The 23399-nt window shown below is 42.7% G+C and overlaps 1 protein-coding gene and 1 long non-coding RNA gene across 4 annotated transcripts in view; one reads left to right on the forward strand and one right to left on the reverse strand.

Moving 5' to 3' along the window:
* LOC135542313 (uncharacterized) overlaps nt 1-6744 on the reverse strand; it is a 35184-nt gene extending 28440 nt beyond the window's left edge. The window contains exons 1-3 of the long non-coding RNA XR_010456047.1: nt 6647-6744; nt 6126-6188; nt 4390-4499 (exon numbers count right to left, since the gene is read on the reverse strand). This is a non-coding gene — a long non-coding RNA (uncharacterized LOC135542313). The remainder of the gene's footprint in view (nt 1-4389; nt 4500-6125; nt 6189-6646) is intronic.
* Nucleotides 1-23399, forward strand: part of LOC135542311 (copine-5) — a 212481-nt gene that overhangs the window by 62781 nt on the left and 126301 nt on the right. The window contains exon 7 of one of the 3 annotated variants that reach the window (XM_064969192.1): nt 4456-4760. The exons of the other annotated variants lie outside the window; for them this stretch is intronic. Coding sequence (XP_064825264.1) covers nt 4456-4468 — 13 coding nt within the window. The 3' untranslated portion in view covers nt 4469-4760. Of the gene's footprint in view, nt 1-4455; nt 4761-23399 lie in introns of those variants that run through there. 3 annotated transcript variants of the gene reach the window in all.

A 23399-nucleotide genomic window follows, 5' to 3' on the forward strand; every position in this document is an offset into this window, starting at 1 on the left:
AGCTTATCACGGTGTCAAGCTCATTGAGGAACGCTCCAGCCGCTGAGTGATAGATGGCATCAATGTAAAGCTTGAGTGGACAAGTGACAGTGACAAGATGGAATTCAAATTCACCACCGCAATGACCAGATGTTCTTGGACTAAGTGATGATAGAACAGCAGGAGTAGCAGTGTTCTCTGGGGTAATCCGTGTCTCCGTCACCAACAAAAACTGTAGAGACTTAAGGGCGACATAGGCTGAGATGAACCAGTTATGTTAATGTAGATCGGTCCACAAGAGATTAGGTTGAGGCCTATATGACAGAACTGAAAGAGGGGATAAGAATGAGAAAGTGGGGACGAGTGGGAGTGCATGAATAGTGTGATTTGAAGGGGTTAGTTGAGGAGATGGGGAGAAGAATGTGTGACGAGAGTCAAAGTGGCAATCGTGGGAGTTTGTTTGCTTACTTCATGATTCAAGTACAACACTACATCCCCCCCCCCCCCCCCCCACTCCAAGTATACAGCTGCTTTATTAAAACAGACATTGCATGTCTAATAAGAATCTGAAGGAGGCTTTGAAATGCAACCTCTAAAAGTCCAAGCCATTGGCTTAAGCTAATGTACAGTATGGAATTGTTTTAAGATGGTCATACCATGGATCATTTAGCTATTTGATTTTGAATTTTAGGACCCCTTTAGGTATAAAAAAAATAAATTGAATTTGGCCTCTACTACTATACCCATAGAAACACATTGAACAACACATTCATAAATGGCATAAAAAGGCAGTAAAAAAATAAATCATAAGGAATCAGGTTTTGAAGGCTGAGGAAATACAGTGTATATTTTAGTTTTTTGGACACATATTTAACCCCTTATTTTTGTTGGCACAAAACTACCTCCATACTTCCATTCATCTCTATGGGTTACCTTCAGACTAGTCACGGGACACTTGTGGGGGGTCATAGAGCAAAACAAAGAACACCATTGTTGTTAGGTATGTGTAACTGGCTGTAAGGGAGTCAGGCGCAGGAGAGCAGAAGTTTGGTAGCCAAAGGAGCCTTTTATTTCAGCGAACAAAAACATGGCACGAAGAACACTAAACAGAAGGTGGGTTGACATAACCCAGCGCAAACCAGTCTAGCAAGCACATACAACAAACAATTCCACACACACACACACAGAAATGGGGGGGAACAGAGGGTTATATACACGTCTAATACTGAGGGAATTTTTATTTATCCGTTATTTTACCAGGTAAGTTGACGGAGAACACGTTCTCATTTGCAGCAACAACCTGGGGAATAGTTACAGGGGAGAGGAGGGGGATGAATGAGCCAATTGTAAATTATTAGTTGACCGTGATGGTTTGAGGGCCAGATTGGGAATTTAGCCAGGACACCGGGGTTAACACCCCTACTCTTACGATAAGTGCCATGGGATCTTTAATGACCTCAGAGAGTCAGGACACCCGAAAGACGGCACCCTACACAGGGCAGTGTCCCCTATAACTGCCATGGGGCACTGGGACATTTTTTTGTTTTAGACAAGAGGAAAGAGCCCCTCCTACTGGCCCTCCAACACCACTTCCAGCAGCATCTGGTCTCCCACCCAGGAACTGACCAGGACCAACCCTGCTTAGCTTCAGAAGCAAGCCAGCAGTGGTATGCAGGGGGGTATGCTGCTGGCAAATTGAAACCAGGTGTGTAGGAAAGCAAGACAAGACAAATGGAAAAATTAAGGGTGGATCGGCGATGGCTAGAAAGCGGGTGACGTCGACTGCAGCCCAAACAAGGAGAGGAACTGACTTTGGTGGAAGTCATGATAATTGTGTTCGTGAGAGTCTTGTGCGCTGTGCCTGGCCCGCCATGGTGGTCGCTGGTGCACGATGAGACGGGGATGTCCCTGCCGGCCAGGCCCTCCCTAACCCGGATGATGCTGGGCCGATTGTGCGTCGCCCCATGGGCCTCCCGGGGGCGGCCGGTGGCGGCGGGGCCTGGGCTTGAACCCAGAATCTCAGGTGAGATTCTGGGTTTGAGCCCAGGATAGGAGAGAGATCACTGTGCCACCCGGGAGGCTGACTCTTAAGGATTTTAATGAGATTTCATGAACCCCTTACCCCCGTCACTGACCATTTCTTGTTTTTAAAGGAAGGTAGAAGTGCTACACCTGGTGGAGAGAGATTGTAAGACAGAAATAGTTGCGTTATGTGTGCTGTATATTACGACATGACACGTCAAGATGTAACGGAGGGTCAGTTTTTTAAAACTTTTCTCCAATACTATAGAGCCATTACCATGTCGATCAACGCTTGAATAGAAACCTAGTTCACACCCCCGATTTTGAAGTCAACACAGTCCCTACAGTCCCATTAGTTTTCTTTGTAGACTCGTTTGAATGTTGCGGTTGCGCACATTTGTACGGAATGGGGTGAGTTTACGTTAGCTAGCTAGGTACATTAATTGATTTAGTTTGGTTGTTTTTAAGCTCAACAAGATTTCCACCAAGGCCGTTGCCTCTCTGATCATCACTCTCATTTCAGAATCACTCTGATGTGACGTTGTAAAATGTCATTCAAGGGCTGATCGGTGTCTACTTTCAGTTTGGACTGCAGCCCTAGTTGCCTCAGGGATTCGAACCAGCAACCTTTCAGTTACTGGCCCAACGTTTTTAACCGCCAGGCTACATAAATGTGTATCCAAGCTTGATGGGTGACTCCTCTTTCCTGTGCAAAAAAACACAACTATAGATGTTCTGCACTAGCATGTAATGCAATGAGATATATTTGACACAGGTATTTACTTTGTAACACGTGTTGTCATTGACTAGACCCAAATATAATTGTATGAGATATGCATCTGTGTACCGCCTCTTTTGTACCCCTCTGCTAGCTAGCTAAGATGGGTACTCCAGTCAGTTGTCGCTAGTTACCACAGCCACAAAGTCATTATTATGGATAAACTGCTTATTTCTAAAAATGTATCTTCTTAAAATCTGATTTTAAACCTAACCCTAACTGCAGTGCTAACCTTATGTCTAACCTTAATCTTAAATTAAGACCAAAAAGCTCATTTTAGATTTAATGATTTTTTACGATATAGAGGGCTTGCAATTGATGTAGAATGCCTCCTGGAGGCCATTTTGGAAGGCCACCGCATCAATTATTCTGACAACAGCTGAGTGGCTACCCCAAACTGCATGATAACAGTGCCTGAAGCTAGTTGATTCATCACCACGGTCATTTTCTGTCAAGTATTCGGCTGCTCTAACCAGGCAGGAAAGACAACGGGGGGAAAAAAAGGTTTACAGATTCCCCGCAATCATTGAAACACGATTGGTGACACCAATGAGATAAAACTCAAGAACTGTCAGAAAAGTGAAGAATCCTTTTTTGGCCGTCAAAACCTGAACCCAGACAGTTGTCAATACATGGTTTGCTATGATAATTTCATCACTGGTAAATCAAGTCTGATTGATTTTGAGTTTAGGTTCGCTGTTATACTAACCAAGTGGACATCAACACTAAGTTAGCCAAAATTAGCTAGCTCAATAGCTTGTTGTCTAGCTATCAGCATGTTGTCGCTTGAGTTAAGTTTTGGGGAAGCTATTTTTTTTTAATGATCTTTTATAACAAAAGATTGCATGCCTCTAACATCGCATTTGCAGACTAATGTAAGCCTACTATTCCTAATGTGATGAGTAGATTGGATAGTGATAATTCTGGCTATTAATAAGCGTGTAGTGGCATACGTTTACAGGCTGTATCAGAGATGTTTCTTTCCCTTGCATGGGAGAAATGTTGCCTTTTGATAAACATTTCATGCAATTCTACTAACTTGCACGTTATGTGACTGGAGAAGACTATGATGGTAGTCTAGGCCTACTCTACTGACATTGACAACAGATCATTAACAATGACTTTGTCTTGAACGCAACCATGAAATCTTAACCGAAAAGGGGTCCTGGCTAAAAGGGATCCAGCTTTTGTCAAATGCACATAAAAGGTTATATTTAACCTAATTCTCCTAACCTGCTGCGTAAATCCTCCTAATCTGCTATGAAATGTCAAATATTACATTCATTTGACAAAAGCTGGATCCCTTCTAGCCATGATCATGAAAAGGGGAGATGCAAATTGTACAATATGACATCCATATAGCCTGGAGGGCATTATTGTCCAAACATACTGCCGTGGGTATCATATATTCGTGTGATAACACAATGATAATTTGATAACTTTGTTCATAAGCGGAGGGGGAAATGTATGGATATTACAGCATGGGACAAAGGCCTCAATGGGATAGGACAACCTGATATGTTGAAGATCGGTTGACCAACAATGGATTTAATCTTTATATGACACTAAAACATATGAATGAATTAAGCACAACCAAACACGTAAGTTACCTGATGGTGTAGGTGATGCTGAAGTTCTAACATCAGGTGTGCTTCTCATTTGCTTATGTCCTGTAGGTTCACCAGCTGACGTCTATCAAGACACCTATGTCTTGACTTGCCTAGTTAAAAAAATAAAAGAAATGTTGACTGTGAAGACGAGCAATGCTGCAGCAGCATCCGTTTCTACTTCTACTGTGTGATTTTACAGATATGAACGGAGACATCCCAGTTATATGAGAGGGTTGTCATATGCTGTGCTTTGGACAATCTGAATGATACTGTTGTGCCATTCAAGTAGAGAGCACCTTCACCTTGTCGTCATGACAAAGTGCCCCCCTTAAAGTGTATGAATATATATATAATGTAATTTTGAAAGTGTAAAAGACTATTATTGATATTGTAAACATGGGTAAAATGAAAAGGTAATCTCTGCTTTGCTTAGCCCCATTGAATAAAAAGTATTTCTTATAACTATTGCCTTTCTTTTACAAACACATTCAGCAAAGACAATGTAATTGTTGTGGTAGTCTTAGGCAAATCATCTTCATTATCACACTGGCACCTCTAAGTACCACACAGACCTTCTGGTAGAAAAGTATCTGGCATTGAACATGGTGGTAGTTGTATGTTTTAAGCTAAGGATCCCATTATCTCCTGCTTCCAGACATTTCACCACCTAGATTACAAGGGTTGGATTTGCAATAAACAATTTCATGTCAGCACAAGGCATGTGCAACATCTAGTATAATGATTAGCCTCATACATTGTCCACTGGTATCGTTTTGAAATAAGAGGACACATAGCTGAAAAGTGTAAACAACGTGTGCGTTAAGCTATTCTCTACTTCAGATGCACAATGTCAAGAGGTGCATTGCAAATGCCCATAAGACAATTGCCATCATACTGTTGGTCAGTGGTTCCCAACTCCGGTCCCGAGTACTCCCAACAGTACAGTTCTATTGTAGACCCGGACAAACACACCTGATTCAACTTGTCAACTAATCATCAGGCCCTCAACGAGTTGAATCAGGTGTGTTTGTGCTTTTGGAGGTACGCAAGGACTGGTGTTGGGAACAATTGCTATAGACCTATGGCGGCACTGGTGTTGCATGCCATTATCAGTTAGAAAATGGGTTCACATGGATGATATCCTGAAAGAATTGCTTATGCCTGAACAAAAAGGTAATGCTCATTTGAGAATATAACACAGAAACAGAGACAGATTCCCTTCCCCTATGCTGCAGGATTGTGATCTGTGATTAATCAACATCGACACTAGTTTGTCTTGAAATATAGTTAAGTTAACAATTAAAACAAGTTTAAACACTTAACTTCAAAGAACCAACACTATTTCAAAGCGTACATGTAAGCTGACTCATATGTCAAGGTTAGACATTTTAGTAACAAGTAGGCCATTACTACTAAAGCATCATTTCAGGTGAACAACGAAAAAAAGTCAAAACCAGAGGTGGCCAACCTCACTCGACTGATCACTGATCTACAGGGTGAGTAGACCTCCGTTTCAGCCCAGCAATAGCACACTTGATTGCTAACTAATTAGGTTTGATATATTGAATCAGATGTGTTAGTGCTGGGCTGGAACAGAACCCTGCACACCCAGCAGGGTTGGCCTGCTCCAGTTGTAGTAGGTTTATACATTCTGTGTGACTTTTAAAATGTATTTTTTTGCTCACAAAATTTGCCAATAAAGGTACACATATAATCCATGGTATTCAAGGATGTACCCGTATTCTCTTGGAACATTCATTTGGACCTCTTCATCTGCAGACAGGGTTTCACGACTCTATCTGAGGACAGAAAACATCAACAAAGAAACAGGCTGCATTATACAAAAAATAAACAGCCCTGAATATTATGTTGCTATATATCGTTGTCCGCAGTTTTTCTCGCTAGGGACTGGAACTGGAGAATATTTCCACAATGTCCTCCCTAAAAGGTACCTGCTCTATCCAGGGCAGCCTACTCACCCTTCTCTGACAGCTGGAACTGCTAGCTAATCCTTTCACCCTATTCCTTGGTTGTTAGCTAGCTAACTACAAATGCATTTAGTTACAACATTAAATGCATCAAGATAGCTAGCTGACTAGGTAATATGAAGTTAGCAAGCCGGTGATTTTCAATTCGCTTCGCTAGGTAGCGAACATTACTTGAGCAGCTCATTTGAGTTAGCCTACACACTAAGTGTCTTTAGCAAGCTAGCCAATAATAGCTTGCTTTTGATCATTTTCTAAATGTATTTATTTACTTGGAAATACGTTCTTCCACTGCCTCGGTTTTATGAGTCCTTACAAAAAAATAAATAATGGGCAATCTTCCCAAAGTTTCCGGTGGTTGCAGAACACAGCCGATCATGGGGATTTTTGGAGGCATCCAACAGACTGATTCTGGTCTTCCAACATTGCGCCTGGTGTGGTTGCTAGGTGATTTGTGACGCACATGCAAGCCCTCAATAGCGGTAGCCAATTTTTTATTTTTTTATTTAACCTTTATTTAACCAGGTAGGCGAGGTGAGAACAAGTTCTCATTTACAATTGCGACCTGGCCAAGATAAAGCAAAGCAGTTCGACACATACAACAACACAGAGTTACATGGAATAAAACAAACATACAGTCAATAATACAGTAGAAAAATAAGTATATATACAATGTGAGCAAATGAGGTGAGATAAGGGAGGTAAAGGCAAAAACGAAGTAAATACAATATAGCAAGTAAAACACTGGAATGGTAGATTTGCAGTGGAAGAATGTGCAAGGTAGAGATAGAAATAATGTGGTGCAAAGGAGCAAAATAAATAAATACAGTAGGGGGAGAGGTAGTTGTTTGGGCTAAATTATAGATGGGCTATGTACAGGTGCAGTAATCTGTGAGCTTTTCTGACAGCTGGTGCTTAATGCTAGTGAGGGAGATAAGTGTACCCAGTTTCAGAGATTTTTGCAGTTCGTTCCAGTCATTGGCAGCAGAGAACTGGAAGGAGAGGCGGCCAAATGAAGAATTGGTTTTGGAGGTGACCAGAGAGATATACCTGCTGGAGTGCGTACTACAGGTGGGTGCTGCTATGGTGACCAGCGAGCTGAGATAAGGTGGGACTTTACCTAGCAGGGAGCCAGTGGGTTTGGCGACGAGTATGAAGCGAGGGCCAGCCAACGAGAGCGTACAGGTCGCAGTGGTGGGTAGTATATGGGGCTTTGGTGACAAAACGGATGGCACTGTGATAGACTGCATCCAATTTATTGAGTAGGGTATTGGAGGCTATTTTGTAAATGACATCACCAAAGTCGAGGATCAGTATGATGGTCAGTTTTACAAGGGTATGTTTGGCAGCATGAGTGAAGGATGCTTTGTTGCGAAATAGGAAGCCAATTCTAGATTTAACTTTGGATTGGAGATGTTTGATGTGAGTCTGGAAGGAGAGTTTGCAGTCTTACTAGATATCTAGGTATTTGTAGTTGTCCATATATTCTAAGTCAGAACCGTCCAGAGTAGTGATGTTGGACGGGCGGGCAGGTGCAGGCAGCGATCGGTTGAAGAGCATGCATTTAGTTTTACTTGTATTTAAGAGCAATTGGAGGCCACGGAAGGAGAGTTGCATGGCATTGAAGCACGTCTGGAGGGTTGTTAACACAGTGTCCAAAGAAGGGCCAAATGTACACAGAATGGTGTCGTCTGCGTAGAGGTGGATCAGAGACTCACCAGCAGCAAGAGTGACATCATTGATGTATACAGAGAAGAGAGTCAGTCCAAGAATTGAACCCTGTGGCAGCCCCATAGAGACTGCCAGAGGCCCGGACAACAGGCCCTCCGATTTGACACACTGAACTCTATCAGAGACGTAGTTGGCGAACCAGGCGAGGCAATCATTTGAGAAACCAAGGCTATCGAGTCTGCTGATGAGGATGTGGTGATTGACAAATTCGAAAGCCTTGGCCAGATCAATGAATACGGCTGCACAATATTGTTTCTTATTGATGGCGGTTAAGATATCATTTAGGACCTTGAGCGTGGCTGAGGTTGATTGCATAGCGAAGAAGGTATGGTGGGATTCGAAATGGTCGGTAATCTGTTTGTTGACTTGGCTTTTGAAGACCTTAGAATGGCAGGGTAGGATAGATATACAGTGCCTTGCGAAAGTATTCGGCCCCCTTGAACTTTGCGACCTTTTGCCACATTTCAGGCTTCAAACATAAAGATATAAAACTATTTTTTTGTGAAGAATCAACAACAAGTGGGACACAATCATGAAGTGGAATGACATTTATTGGATATTTCAAACTTTTTTAACAAATCAAAAACTGAAAAATTGGGCGTGCAAAATTATTCAGCCCCTTTACTTTCAGTGCAGCAAACTCTCTCCAGAAGTTCAGTGAGGATCTCTGAATGATCCAATGTTGACCTAAATGTCTAATGATGATAAATACAATCCACCTGTGTGTAATCAAGTCTCCGTATAAATGCACCTGCACTGTGATAGTCTCAGAGGTCCGTTAAAAGCGCAGAGAGCATCATGAAGAACAAGGAACACACCAGGCAGGTCTGAGATACTGTTGTGAATAAGTTTAAAGCCGGATTTGGATACAAAAAGATTTCCCAAGCTTTAAACATACCAAGGAGCACTGTGCAAGCGATAATATTGAATAATATAATATAATATATATAATATTGACACACCAAACATGTGGAAGAAGGTGCTCTGGTCAGATGAAACCAAAATTGAACTTTTTGGCAACAATGCAAAACTGTTTGGCGTAAAAGCAACACAGCTCATCACTCTGAACACACCATCCCCACTGTCAAACTTGGTGGTGGCAGCATCATGGTTTGGGCCTGCTTTTCTTCAGCAGGGACAGGGAAGATGGTTAAAATTGATGGGAAGATGGATGGAGCCAAATACAGGACTATTCTGGAAGAAAACCTGATGGAGTCTGCAAAAGACCTGAGACTGGGACGGAGATTTGTCTTCCAACAAGACAATGATCCAAAACATAAAGCAAAATCTACAATGGAAAGGTTAAAAAATAAACATATCCAGGTGTTAGAATGGCCAAGTCAAAGTCCAGACCTGAATCCAATCGAGAATCTGTGGAAAGAACTGAAAACTACTGTTCAAAAATGCTCTCCATCCAACCTCACTGAGCTCGAGCTGTTTTGCAAGGAGGAATGGGAAAAAATGTCAGTCTCTCGATGTGCAAAACTGATAGAGACATACCCCAGGCGAGTTGCTGTGGGGGGTGCAGTGCTGTTGACCGGGGTAGGGGTAGCCAGGTGGAAAGCATGGCCAGCCGTAGAAAAATGCTGAAATTCTCAATTATAGTGGATTTATTGGTGGTGACAATGTTTCCTATCCTCAGTGCAGTGGGCAGCTGGGGGAGGTGTTCTTATTCTTATATAGTTTGTGTTGCAGGAAGCAAATTTCTGCTTGAAAAAGCTAGCCTTTCTAACTGCCTATGTGTATTGGTTTCTAGCTTTCTTGAAAAGTTGCATATCACGGGGGCTGTTTGACGCTGAGGCAGAACACCATAGGTGTTGGTTAAGGGCAGTCAGGTCTGGAGAGAACCAAGGGCTATATCTGTTCCTGGTTCTAAATTTCTTGAATGGGGCATGCTTATTTAAGATGGTGAGGAAGGCACTGACGGGATGAGATCAATATCCTTCCAGGATACCCCGGCCAGGTTGATTAGAAAGGCCTGCTCACTGAAGTGTTTCTACGAACGTTTGACAGTGATGCATGGAGGTCGTTTGACCGCTGACCCATTACGGATGCAGGCAATGAGGCAGTGATCGCTGAGATCTTGGTTGAAAACAGCAGAGGTTTATTTAGAGGGTAAGTTGGTTAGGATGATATCTATGAGGGTGCCCGTGTTTACGGCTTTGGGGTGGTATCTGGTAGGTTCATTGATAATTTGTGTGAGATTGAGGGCATCAAGCTTAGATTGTAGGATGTCTGGGGTGTTAAGCATGTTCCAGTTTAGGTCCCCTAGCAGCACGAGCTCTGAAGATAGATGGGGGGCATTCAGCTCACATATGGTGTCCAGAGCACAGCTGGGGGCAGAGGGTGGTCTATAGCAGGCGGCAACGGTGAGAGACTTGTTTTTAGAGAGGTGGATTTTTAAAAGTAGAAGTTCAAATTGTTTGGGTACAGACCTGGATAGTAGGACAGAACCCTGCAGGCTATCTCTGCAGTAGATTGCAACACCGCCCCCTTTGGACATCCTATCTTGTCTGAAAATGTTGTAGTTAGGGATGAAGATTTCAGAATGTTTGGTGGTCTTCCTAAGCCAGGACTCAGACATGTCTAGAACATCCAGGTTGGCAGAGTGTGCTAAAGCAGTGAATAAAACAAACTTAGGAAGGAGGCTTCTAATGTTAACATGCATGACACAGAAGTCATCAAAAGAGAGTGCCTGGGGAATAGGAGTGGAGCTAGGCACTGCAGGGCCTGGATTCACCTCTACATCACCAGAGGAACAGAGGAGGAGTAGGATAAGGGTACGGCTAAAAGCTATGAGAATTGGTCGTCTAGAACGTCCAGGAACAGAGAGTTCAAGGAGGTTTCTGGGGGCGATAAAATAGCTTCAAGGTATAATGTACAGACAAAGGTATGGTAGGATGTGAATACAGTGGAGGTAAACCTAGGTATTGAGTTATGATGAGAGAGATATTGTCTCAAGAAACATCATTGAAACCAGGTGATGTCATCGCATGTGTGGGTGGTGGAACTGAAAGGTTGCATAAGGTATAATGAGCAGGGCTAGAGGCTCTACAGTGAAATATGGCAATAAACACTAACCAGAATAGCAATGGACAAGGCATATTGACATTAAGGAGAGGCATGCTTAGTTGAGTGATCATAAGGGTCCAGTGAGTAGTGAGGTTGGTTGGGGTTACGGCGATTCAGACAGCTAACCGGGCCATCGGTAACAAGCTAGCATAGGATGGAGGTATGTTTTTAGCCACCTCGTGTGTTTCCGTCGGTAGATTAGTGGTGTTCTGTGTGGTAGAGGGGATCAATCCAATTGGCAAAACAGATATAGTTATAGTGACCCAAGAAAAATTGTCCGATAGACCTATTCAGATAGCAGCCGATAAGACAGCTAACGATTAGCGAGCCGCAGATGGGCGTTCAGGTAACGTCGCGACGGAGGGGCCAGTTGGATAACTGCCTCGGGCAGATAACGTTGGTAGTCCATTCGTGAAGGCCCGGTGGGGCTCTGCATTGGCAGTAAAACGAATCCGGATAGGTGATTGTAGCCCAGGAGTGGCTGATGGAACTCTTCAGCTGGCTTGCTCTGGAATAATTGATGTTTGCTCCGGGATTGACATAAGCCAATAGTCACTCAGATAGCAGCTAGCTAGCTGCGACATCCAGGTGTAAATGTCTAGAGCTTTCGGTTGAAATCCGGTGATATGGAGAGAAAAATAGGTCCCGGTATGTTCTGGTCTGAGTCGCGTTGTACAAAACTGGCGAGCTAAAAGATAGCTGATGACCATCAACCGTGGTTAGCTGAATACTAACGCTAGCTTCTGGCTAGCTTCTATTGTGAATATCAGATTTGAGGTAAATAATATATTTTTTTTAAATTGGTGAGGCGTGTTGCAGGAGAGTGTTTTGAATTTGAGTTTTTGGAAAATAAAATATATAAAAGAATGCAAAGAAAGCTGTAAATATATATGTACACGAGTCACGACAAGACGAGGACCATGGACATCTGACTGCTATGCCATCTTGGACTAAGCAGGTATGACAACTAGTAACAATCAGTCCAGTCCCAGAGAGACAGTCTGTTCTACTTGCCTTCTTGACTTTGATACAACATGCCATCATGCATTTGTGCATGCACATTGGTAACTGTCATAGCCACCTTGCTAGCTAACTTAGCGAGCTCACAAACCAGTATTTTCTTAGCTGTTTCTGCACGATGGCGCTTATTGATGCCTTAAATCGCATAAGGACCTCGTTGTCACCATTGGTAATCTAGCTAGCCATTAGCCAGCAGGGTTGCATCGGTTTCCATTGGATTAGATTTTGCTAGGCTGGCTAGGTAGGTAGCTAATACTAGCGAGCTAATGCAAGCTGATTACCTTGTAGTGGCCTATGTTGACTAGCGTTGCTAGCATGGTAATGCTAGCTAATGTCGATACACCATAGTCGCGGTTCCGCAAAATCAAGGAAATGGTACTGAACTCAAAATCATATTTGACATTGTAGTGGCTATTGATGTTTTGTTTGTTTGTTTTCTGCTTTGTGACATTGCGGATATAATATTTTCGGCATTTAACTTTGATATAACTACCGGTATGTATTTAATTCGGTTAGGAAGTGGCCATTGTGTTAATCTTTATCAAATACCGAGGTGAGAGAGTGCGAAAGAGCGAGAGGGATGGAACCGAGGAAAGGCTTTTTGAGAACAGAAGAATTAGAAGGGTGGAAGGCAGTATATTAGGGAAGCCATTGGACAGACAAATGTGTGAGGTATTTTTTTCCTGCTCAAGCAAATTTGTGAGAAGGAGTAAACAAAACAGTTCTGCTGGGAAGGAAGTTTTATGCCTTGCTTTATTCCTGTTCCACATCTATCGTCAAGACCCTCTCCTTGTGTCATTGTCTGGAGAGAGGACAGAGACTCACTGGTAATTAATACGGAGTAGTAATGAATGCATGATGAGATTCAGCTGCCCCAAGTACTCAGGAGACTTGATAATTTCAATGTGTTATATCTTAAATACATTGTATTCTTTAGTTATTAGTGACATGCCCACTGCACACCTGGGCACCATTGACCCAGCTACAGCTTCAATTGAGCGGTATACAATCAAAGCCTCTATATGGAAGTTTACAGGAATACAATATTTTCCTTGTGTTGTGAGGAAGTACAGAAAGTATTCAAACCCCTTGACTATTTCCACATTCAGTTGTGTTACAGCCTGCATTTAAAAATGATTAAATTGAGGTGTTGTGCTTAACAAGTCACATGATAAGTTGCATGGACTCACTGTATGCAATAATAGTGTTTAACATGATTTTTGAATGACTAAGTCATCTCTGTACCCCACACATACAATTATCTGTAAGGTCACTCAGTCAAGCAGTGAATTTCAAACACCATTTCAACCACAAAGACCAGGGAGGTTTTCCATTGCCTCACAAAGGAAGGGCACATATTGGTAGATGGGTAAAATTATTTAAATAATAAGCAGACATTGAACATCCCTTTGAGCACGGGGAAGTTATTAATTTCATTTTGGATGGTGTATCAATACACCCAGTCACTAGAAAGATACAGGCGTCCTTCCTAACTTAGTTGCCGGAGAGGAAATAATCCGCTCAGGGATATTACCATGAGGCCAATGTTGACTTTAAAACAGTTAGAGTTTATTGGCTGTGATAGGGGAAAACTGAGTATGGATCAACAACATTGTGGTTATAGCACAATACTGACCATGTTGACAGAGTGAAAAGAACAAAGCTTATACAGAATACATTTTTTCCAAAACTTGCATCCTGTCTGCAACAAGGCATTAAAGTAATACAGCAAAAAAAGTGGCAAAGCAATTATGTTTGTCCTGAAAACAAAGTGTTATGTTTGGGGCAAATCCAGTACAACACACTACTGAATACCACTCTCCATATCTTCAAGCGAAGTGGTGTCTGCATCATGTTATGGGTATGTTTGTCAAATTTAAGGACTGGGGAATTTTTCAGGATAAACAAGAAACAGAATGGAGCTAAGCACAGGCAGCATCCTAGAGGAAAAACTGGTTTATTCTGCTTTCCACCAGATACTGGGCCATTTTAGCAGGACAATACACTAAAACACAAGGCCAACTCTTCTGGAGTTGCTTACCAAGAAGACGGTGAATGTTCCTTGAGTGGCCGCTTTACAGTTTTGACTTAAATCTACTTGAAAATCTATGGCAAGACCTGAAAATGGTTGTCTAGCAATGATCGACAACCATTTGACAGAGCTTGAATAATGTTGAATAGAATAATGGGCAAATGTTGCACAATCCAGGTATGGAAAGACTCACAGCTGTAGGTGCTTCTACAAAGTATTGACTCAGTGGTGTGAATACTTATGTAAATAAAATATTACTGTATTTCATATTTATTTTATTTTTTTATTCTAAAAACATGGTTTCACTTTGTCATTATGGGGTATTGTGTATAGATGGGTGAGAAAAAAATAGCAATTTAAACCATTTGAAATTTAGGCTGTAACACAACACAATGTGTAATAAGTCAAGGGGTATGAATACTTTCTGAAGGCACTGTAGTCCGTTATTGGCTGATATCTAGGGATTCAGAACCATATGGAGAACCATAGCCTGGTCAAACGTAGTGCTCTGTGTAGGGAATGGGACACACCATATAGTTCAAACAGATAGACCAAGGCCGGGTGGCCAGTCCTGGAGGAGGGGGTGGTGGACTGGACACGGTTTGGAACCTATTCAGTCAAACACCTGTTGTTGGGATTGTTGGAAGTCAAAAATTAAAGATTTATATAATTCATACACGGTTGATTTTTGGGGAGTTTGTTTCGTATCTAAACCTTTTGTTGTTGGCAATCAGTCCAAACCTCATGGGTAACATCTCCTCTCTACATATAGGATCATCTAGTTTCCCATTGTAACGGTAGAAGCCAGGTTAGAGATTCCAAACGTGCACTGAAACAAGACAGATTTTTTCACCGTATCTCCAGTTCCGCCTGGTTTTGGTGTTTGATTGAATAGTGTCTTTGTTATTTTCCTCCAGAAGGACTCCGGTGTTCTTTTCTATAACCCTGCACTTCCTGGTAAAGAATATTTACTGTGATGTTGGGTTGTTGGTTGTTAGTGGGCCTCAAGCATAGGTGTAATTTGGTTGTTTAGTTGCTAGGTAATTTGAATTAGGCTGCCTATGCCTTGCAGGGGAGTCAAGGAACTGGTGTAGAGCCACACAAGTGGTTTCTGGATGTCTCGAGCACACACACACACTCCATCAAGAGGAAAGGAAAGGAGCTGCAAATGATCAAATTACCTCATTAAGAAGTGGTGCTTGAGATTAGCCCATTTAGCAAGCAGGTACTTGTGTGTGTTCTCAAATTGCATGAAAGTGCATGCTTTTGCAAGTGAGGAATGAGCTGTGTACACCTAGCCGATATGTTTTTATTTTTTATTTTTTTTAAATCTTGCAACCTTTTGGTTACTAGTCCAATGCTCTAACCACTAGGCTACCTGCCACCCCAGCTTAAAGCCATTACTACATTGTAGCATGAATTGTATATTAGCATGACCTGAAGGGTTCAGAAACAACCTAGGTGCGGCTTGTTTTAGTATGGTAATGTGGTCCTAACAAAATAGGTTGATTTAAGAGCAGTGTTTGTGGATTCAGATTGCATTGCAGTTCTCTGAGCACGGTAGGCGTTGTGGAGTGCTGTGGCATTGTTGTTGCTATCCTAACAAAATGGCGTACAAAGTATTATGGCCTAAGCCCCATAGGAATTACTTTGTATTATCTATGGAGAGGAGGAGAAGGCAGAGAGGAAAGGGAGAGGAGGGATACCAGGGCGAGGGTGGAGAGGAGAACGAGATATAGGATAGAGAATGAGAATGAGAAAAGAGGAGAGTGGTACCAAGGCAAGAGATGGTGGAGAGGAGACCAAGAGATAAGGGGGAGGAGAGGGTGAGGAGGAGAATAGTTGGGGTGCGTAACAATGGGTTAGAGTGAGCGTGGCCTTTACAGGTTATGTGTTCTATCAGTAGGGATTAGTGATACAGTGTAGCAGAATGAAAGGAATGTTCTCGGGAACATTAATAGAACTGTATGACTAGAACAGAGCATGGAGACTTCCTGCTGGGTCTCACAGTGACAGGCGCACAGAGTCAGTGGTGAAAGAGAAACAGAGATGGTTCGGTCGGTGAACTATATTCACGTGATGATAATATGTGTGTTAGCTCCTCGGACTAATACCTTCGGCTTTAGCTCAGCAGTCTAAGACAGTCTTTCCACCTACTGTACAGTATCATTGTATATCGCGTGCCTACACAGTACATAATGTTTCGTTTTTACAGCAAATCCCACTCAATCAATCAATCAATCAAATGTATTTATAAAGCCCTTTTTACATCGGCCGATGTCACAAAGTGCTATACAGAAACCCAGCCTAAAACCCCAAACAGCAAGCAATGCAGATGTAGCAGCATGGTGGCGAGGAAAAACTCCCTACAAAGGCAGGAACCGAGGAAGAAACCTAGAGAGGAACCAGGCTCTGAGAGGTGGCCAGTCCTCTTCTGGCTGTGCTGTCTGGAGATTATAACAGTACATGGACAAGATGTTCAAACGTTCATCGGTGACCAGCAGGGTCAGATAATAATAATCCCAGTGGTTGTAGAGGGTGCAACAGGTCAGCAACTCAGGAGTAAATGTCAGTTGGCTTTTCATAGCCGATCATTCAAAGTTCGAGACAGCAGGTGCGGTAGAGAGACTTAGTTGAAAACAGCAGGTCCGGGACAAGGTAGCACGTCCGGTGAACAGGTCAGGGTTCCATAGCCGCAGGCAGAACAGTGGAAACTGAAGCAGCAGCACGACCAAGTGGACTGGGAACAGCAAGAAGTCATCAGGCCAGGTAGTCCTGAGGCATGGTCCTAGGGCCCAGGTCCTCTGAGAGAAGATGGAAAAGAGAGAGAGAATTAGAGGGAGCATACTTAAATTCATACTTAACAGTGGATAAGACATGAGAAATACTCCAGATATAAAAGACTGATATTAGCACCCCGACACATAAACTATTGCAGCCAAAATACTGCAGGCTGAGACAGGAGGGGTCGGGAAACACTGTGGCCCCGTCTTATGATACCCCCGGACAGGGCCAACCAGGCAGGGCCACCCACTTTGCTAAAGCACAGCCCCCACACCACTAGAGGGATATCTTCAACCCACCAACTTACCCTGAGACAAGGCCGATTATAGCCCATGAAGATCTCCCCCACGGCACAAACCCAAGGTGGAAACCCGGACAGGAAGATCATGTCAGTGACTCAACCCACTCAAGTGATGCATCCCTGCTAGGGACGGCATGGAAGAGCACCAGTAAGCCAGTGACTCAGCCCCCGTAATAGGGTTAGATGCAGAAAATCCCAGTGGAGAGAGGGGAACCGGCCAGGCAGACACGGCAAGGGCGGTTTGTCGCTCCAGTGCCTTTCCGTTCACCTTCATATCCCTGGGCCAGACAACACTCAATCATATGACCCACTAAAGAGATGAGTCTTCAATAAAGACATAAAGGTTGTGACAGAGTCTGCGTCTCTCACATGGATAGGCAGACCATTCCGTAAAAATTCCTCCAACTGTTTGCTTAGAAATTCTAGGGACAATAAGAAGGCCTGCGTCTTAGCGTACGTGTAGGTATGTACGTCAGGACGAAATCGTAAAGATGGGTATGAGCAAACCCATGTAATGCCTTGTAGGTTCGCAGTAAAACCTTGAAATCAGCCCTAGCCTTAACAGGAAGCCAGTGTAGAGGCTAGCACTGGGGTAATATGATCACATTTTTGGGTTCTAGACAAGATTCTAGCAGCTGTGTTTAGCACTAACTGAAGTTTATTTTGTGCTTTATTCAGGTAGCCGGAAAGTAGAGCATTGAAGTAGTCTAATCTAGAAGTGACAAAAGCATGGATTAATCTTTCTGCCCAATTCTTTGACAAAGTTTCAGATTTTTGCAATGTTACGTAGATGGGAAAAAAGCTATCTTTGAAACAGTCTTGATATGTTTGCCAAAAGAGATATCAGGGTCCAGAGTATCGCCAAGGTCCTTCCAATTGCCGCCATCCACTTCCTTTTGTCTGAAACACGTTTCCAGGGACGGCAATTATGGGGCTTCACCATGTTTCATCAAAATGTACAGCTGTGTATCGTCCGCATAGCAGTGAAAGTTAACATTATGTTTCCCAATTATATCACCAAGAGGTAAAAAAATATAGTGAAAACAATAGTGGTCCTAAATGAAACCTTGAGGAACACCGAAATGTACAGTTGATTTGTCAGAGGACAAACCATCCACAGACAAACTGATATCTTTCAGACAGATAAGAGCTAAACCAGGCCAGAACTTGTCCGTGTAGACCAATTTGGGTTTCCAATCTGTCCAAAAGAATGTGGTAATCGATGTTGTCAACTGGTGCTCTTCCATGCCGTCCCACCTTTACGAGTGCAGTCTCAGTGCTATGATGGGGTCTAAAACCAGACTGAAGCGTTTTGTATACATCGTTTGTCTTCAGGAAGGCAGTGAGTTGCTGCACAAAAGCTTTTTCATTTTTTTGAGAGAGGAATGGGAGATTCGATATAGGCCGATTTTAAAAATATTTTCTAGGTTTAGGTTTGGCTTTTTCAAGAGAGGCTTTATTACTGTCACTTTTAGTGAGTTTGGTACACATCCTCTGGATAGGGAGCCATTTATTATGTTCAATATAGGAGGGCCAAGCACAGGAAGCAGCTCTTTCAGTCTTTTAGTTGGAATAGGGTCCAGTATGCAGCTTGAAGGTTTAGAGGCCATGACTATTTTCATCAATGTGTCAAGAGATATAGTATTAAACAACTTGAGCATCTCCCTTAATTCTAGGTCCTGGCAGTGTTGTGCAGACTCAGGACAACTGAGCTTTGGAGAAATACACAGATTTAAAGAGGAGTTATTTAATTTGCTTTCTAATAATCATTATCTTTTCGTCAAAGAAGTTCATAAATTTATCACCATCCTCTCTTGGGGAATGCTGCTGTTTAGTTAGCTTTGCGACAGTATCAAAAGTAAATTTTGAATTGTTCTTATTCTCCTCAATTAAGTTGGAAAAATAGGATGATCGAACAGCAGTGAGGGCTCTTCGATACTGCACGATCTGTACATTGTGGACATGTTGATTCTCCTGTAGGAATAGTATGGGGAGATACTATTGGACAGCCAATCCCCTCCAGTAGCAGAGCTTGTTGCACTTCAGTGACCCAAGTGTAGGACAACAATATGTCAGCCATGCTTTCACAGATGGCGGGATGGATAGGGTTTGCTCCATAAAATTAAGAATTCGTATACAAGAATGGACTTATTATGATTGGATACATGCCAGCCATTTTGGTCAGGGAGTTGGTCAAATATGGTTTATTTGAAATGATAAACTGGGTGGTTTTAGCCCTGAATGCCGATTGGCTGAAAGCCGTGGTATATCAGACCGTATACCTCCGGTATGACAAAACATTTATTTTTACTTCTAATTATGTTGGTTACCAGTTTAAAATAGCAATAAGGGCATATTGGGTTTGTGGTATATGGACAATATACCACGACTAAATGTTGTATCCAGGCACTCTGCATTGTGTCGGGCGTACAGTAAGAACAGCCCTTAGCCGTGGTATATTGGCCTTTTCAGAATTAAATATCTTTGAGATGCACTATATAGTTTTCAATAATAAGAAGAAAAACTATACTTAGTGACAAGAATAATATGGCAACCACTGTCTAATAATAATAACAATGAAATAATAATAATAATAATACAAATAAAAAACCTACATTAACAGCATTTACTAATATGCCTACAACAAATAAAAACTACTACTACTAATACAACTAATAAATACTGCTGCTACAACTACTAATACAACTAATAAAAACTACTGCTACAACTACTGCTGCAACTCATAAAAACTACTGCTACAACTACTAATGCAGCTAATGAAACGAAGTTACATGTATTATACAATGGTGCAAAAAAGTCAGCTACCAATTGTGCAAGTTCTACCACTTAAAAATATGACAGAGGCCTGTAATTTTCATCATAGGTACATTTCAACTATGACAGACAAAATGAGAAAAAAAATTCAGAAAATCACATTGTAGGATTTTTAATGAATTTATTTGCAAATTATGGTGGAAAATAAGTATTTGATCACCTACAAACAAGCAAGATTTCTGTCTCTCACAGACCTGTAACATCTTTAAGAGGCTCCTCTGTCGTCCACTTGTTACCAGTATTAATGGCACCTGTTTAAACTTGTTATCAGTATAAAAGACACCTGTCCACAACCTCAGTCACACTCCAAACTCCACTATGGCCAAGACCAAAGAGCTGTCAAAGGACACCAGAAACAAAGTTTTGTATTTCCAGAACTGCTGGAAATACAGAACTGCTGTGGATTTGTTTAATTCTCTGTAAGACTATCCGTATAGAAGGAGGCTTTTGCATTTCTAGTTTGAGTTTTACTGGCGTTTCTTAATTTTCATTTCATCATTTAATTTTACTTAGCCCACGCTTTATCCCTTTCTCTGAACAGATGTATTAAGTCAGAGCTAAGCCAGGGCCGTTGACGACCCTTAACCTTCACTGTTCTCCAAAGTGCATGTTTATCACATACCTTTGTGAATTCAGTGACAAAGTAATCCCATGCATTTTGGGCTGCTGGGATTAGTTGGAATCTTTTAACAGTTTATGGATATCAAGTCATCAATGAAAGAATCAATATATAATGTTTATATTGCCTTAAACAACCCATTTGGGTGGTGCATTAGTTATCTTAATTTTCCAAACACAGTAGATGATGGAATGATCACTCAAACAGTCTGGAAGAACACCTGAATTTATAATCACCAAGAGCCAATCCAGTAAATCCATTGTGAGTTTTTGGATTGACTCTCGTTGGTTCTTTAATTAATTGAGTAAAATATACTGAACAAAAATATAACCAAAACATGCAAAAATTTCAATGATTTTACTGAGTTACAGTTCATATAAGGAAATCAGTCAATTGAAATAAATAAATTAGGCTATAATTTATGGATTTCACATGACTGGGAAGGGGAGCAGCCGTGGGTGGGCCAGGAAGGGCAACTCCACAACGGGCTCGGGAGAGGCGAGGTCAAGTCATGCGTCCTCCGAAACATGACCTGCCAACCCGCGCTTCTTAACACCCGCCCGCTTAACCCAGAAGCCAGATACACCAATGTGTCAGAGGAAACACTGTTCAACTGACGACCGAAGTCAGCCTGCAGGTGCCACAAGGAGTCGCTAGAGCGTGATGAACCAAGTAAAGCCCTCCCCGGCCAAACCCTCCCCTAACCCGGACGACGCTGGACCAATTGTGCGCCGCCCTATGGGACTCCCGGTCACGGCCAGTTGTGACACAGCCTGAGTTCAATCCCAGGCTGTAGTAATGCCACAACACTGTGATGTATTGCCTTAGACCGCTGACCCACTCGGGAGGCCTCATGTAGAGTTATTTTAACGAATAAACCTTCAAAATCTAAAGGGACAATTTTAGGTGAAATCTTCATTGGCAGTAATATATCGAGGACATAGGTTGCTACTCCCCCACCTCGAGTGCACATATAGATTCTATTTAATATGTAACACCGGATTTTTAACTCAGTCTCTAAAATTGTTAATATGTGAGGCTTATAATGTTCTACCCATGCTCTGAGCATGTATATTTTGGGTAGCAGGCTTTCTGGGGTTTGCTCATCCTTTCCTCAGGCTGCTTGTGTTGTTTGGGTATGGGTGTTGTGTTGCCTTGGCTTAGAGTCCCTTTGAGGTTATTGGTGGTTGGTTGGTCTTCTAATGTGAGTGTGGTTGTTTGACCTGATGTCCAAAGCTGTGTCCTTCAGAACCTTTACAAAGGCTTCTCTGGTGACGTGGACGTGGTCATAGAGTTGGTTATGACAAATGTCAGAGCACAGTTACGAGACACCTCTGCATTTATCCCGTGGATGACTCCCTGATGTACATCTGTTCTGGGCTGAAGAGTGGAGACGATGATCTTGGCTGTGCGGTAAGGCCTGTGTGGTTGTTATAGCCACCTGGGTCAGCGCCTTGACTACATCCACCCTGCCTGTGCAGAGCTCATCCGTCACTGTGTGGAGATTTATGTGGGTCGGCACTCTCAGTCTCTGCTCTGCCAGGAATCCAAGGGCAGGATGACAATGTTGTCCTCTGTCTGCTGCTCTGGCTGGGTGTTGTCTGGAGTGATGCTCACCACGGGAATGTGTGTTTGTTAGTGGTGGGGATGTTGGTTTTGTGGCTGTCAATGCAGGGTGTTGAATGCATGTCAGTGGTATGTGTGATGTTAGTATGATTGCCAGTGTCAGGAATGGTGTGTGTGTGGAGGTTTTGGAGAGGTTGTGGGTGTGTGTTGCAGTAGTGGTGTGGAGTGTGTGTGTGTGTGTGTGGATGTCTGTCTTCAGGGTGGAGAGCAGGATGGTCCTCATCTCTTCCAGCTGTTTCTCCAAACTATGAACATTTTAAAAACCGATAAAAAAGCAACAAAAAAATTATAGTATGATGCAAATGTACTATTTGTAAATGTACTAAATAAATAAAAATATTTGCAACTCCCAGACAGTCACATGAGACATGCACAAGACCACTTTGCATAGCCTGATGACTTTCTCCTTCATGAGGTTTAGCTCCATTACACAGATCCTGGTTTGCCTCTTCAACCTGCCTTACAGCACAGCACATCAATCGTACCTGTGCGATTAGCTGGTTGCACGTCTGTGGGTCAGATCTTGTCTGGTTGCTGGAGATGGTGTAGTCTCCCTGTTCAGCCAGGCTGCTCTTTCAGAGCGTCAACTTCAGGGGAATCGGCGGGAATGAGGAAGTGGGGAGGGATACCATGTTGTTGTTTCTGATGTTGACACATCTTCACGACTAGGGTTCACCTCTGGCTCCTCCTGTTGAAAGCGCTCTTTGGCCACTTTTAGTGTTGGGAACTCCTCCAGGCTGCTCTCATGACCCTGGACCATTGTTGCTCCATTGTTATGAATGTTAGCTTCAGTTTTTCCTCTTCCTGTTCTCCCTCCACAGTGATCTGCCTGCCTTTGCAGATGCCACCCTTCCTGGTACAGGGTAGGGGAGCAGTGATAACAGAGTGCCAACCTGTAGGGTGTGGGGTGAAGAACAGCAGGTTGCATCTCACTCTCCTCTCTTCGGGTCCGCTGAAGTACCTCAAAGGGGTCGCAGGGTTGTCCCGCAGGGTAGTTAACTTTGA

The sequence above is a fragment of the Oncorhynchus masou genome, chromosome 6, assembly GCF_036934945.1.
Source record: "Oncorhynchus masou masou isolate Uvic2021 chromosome 6, UVic_Omas_1.1, whole genome shotgun sequence".
In the NCBI taxonomy this organism is placed as follows: domain Eukaryota; kingdom Metazoa; phylum Chordata; class Actinopteri; order Salmoniformes; family Salmonidae; genus Oncorhynchus; species Oncorhynchus masou.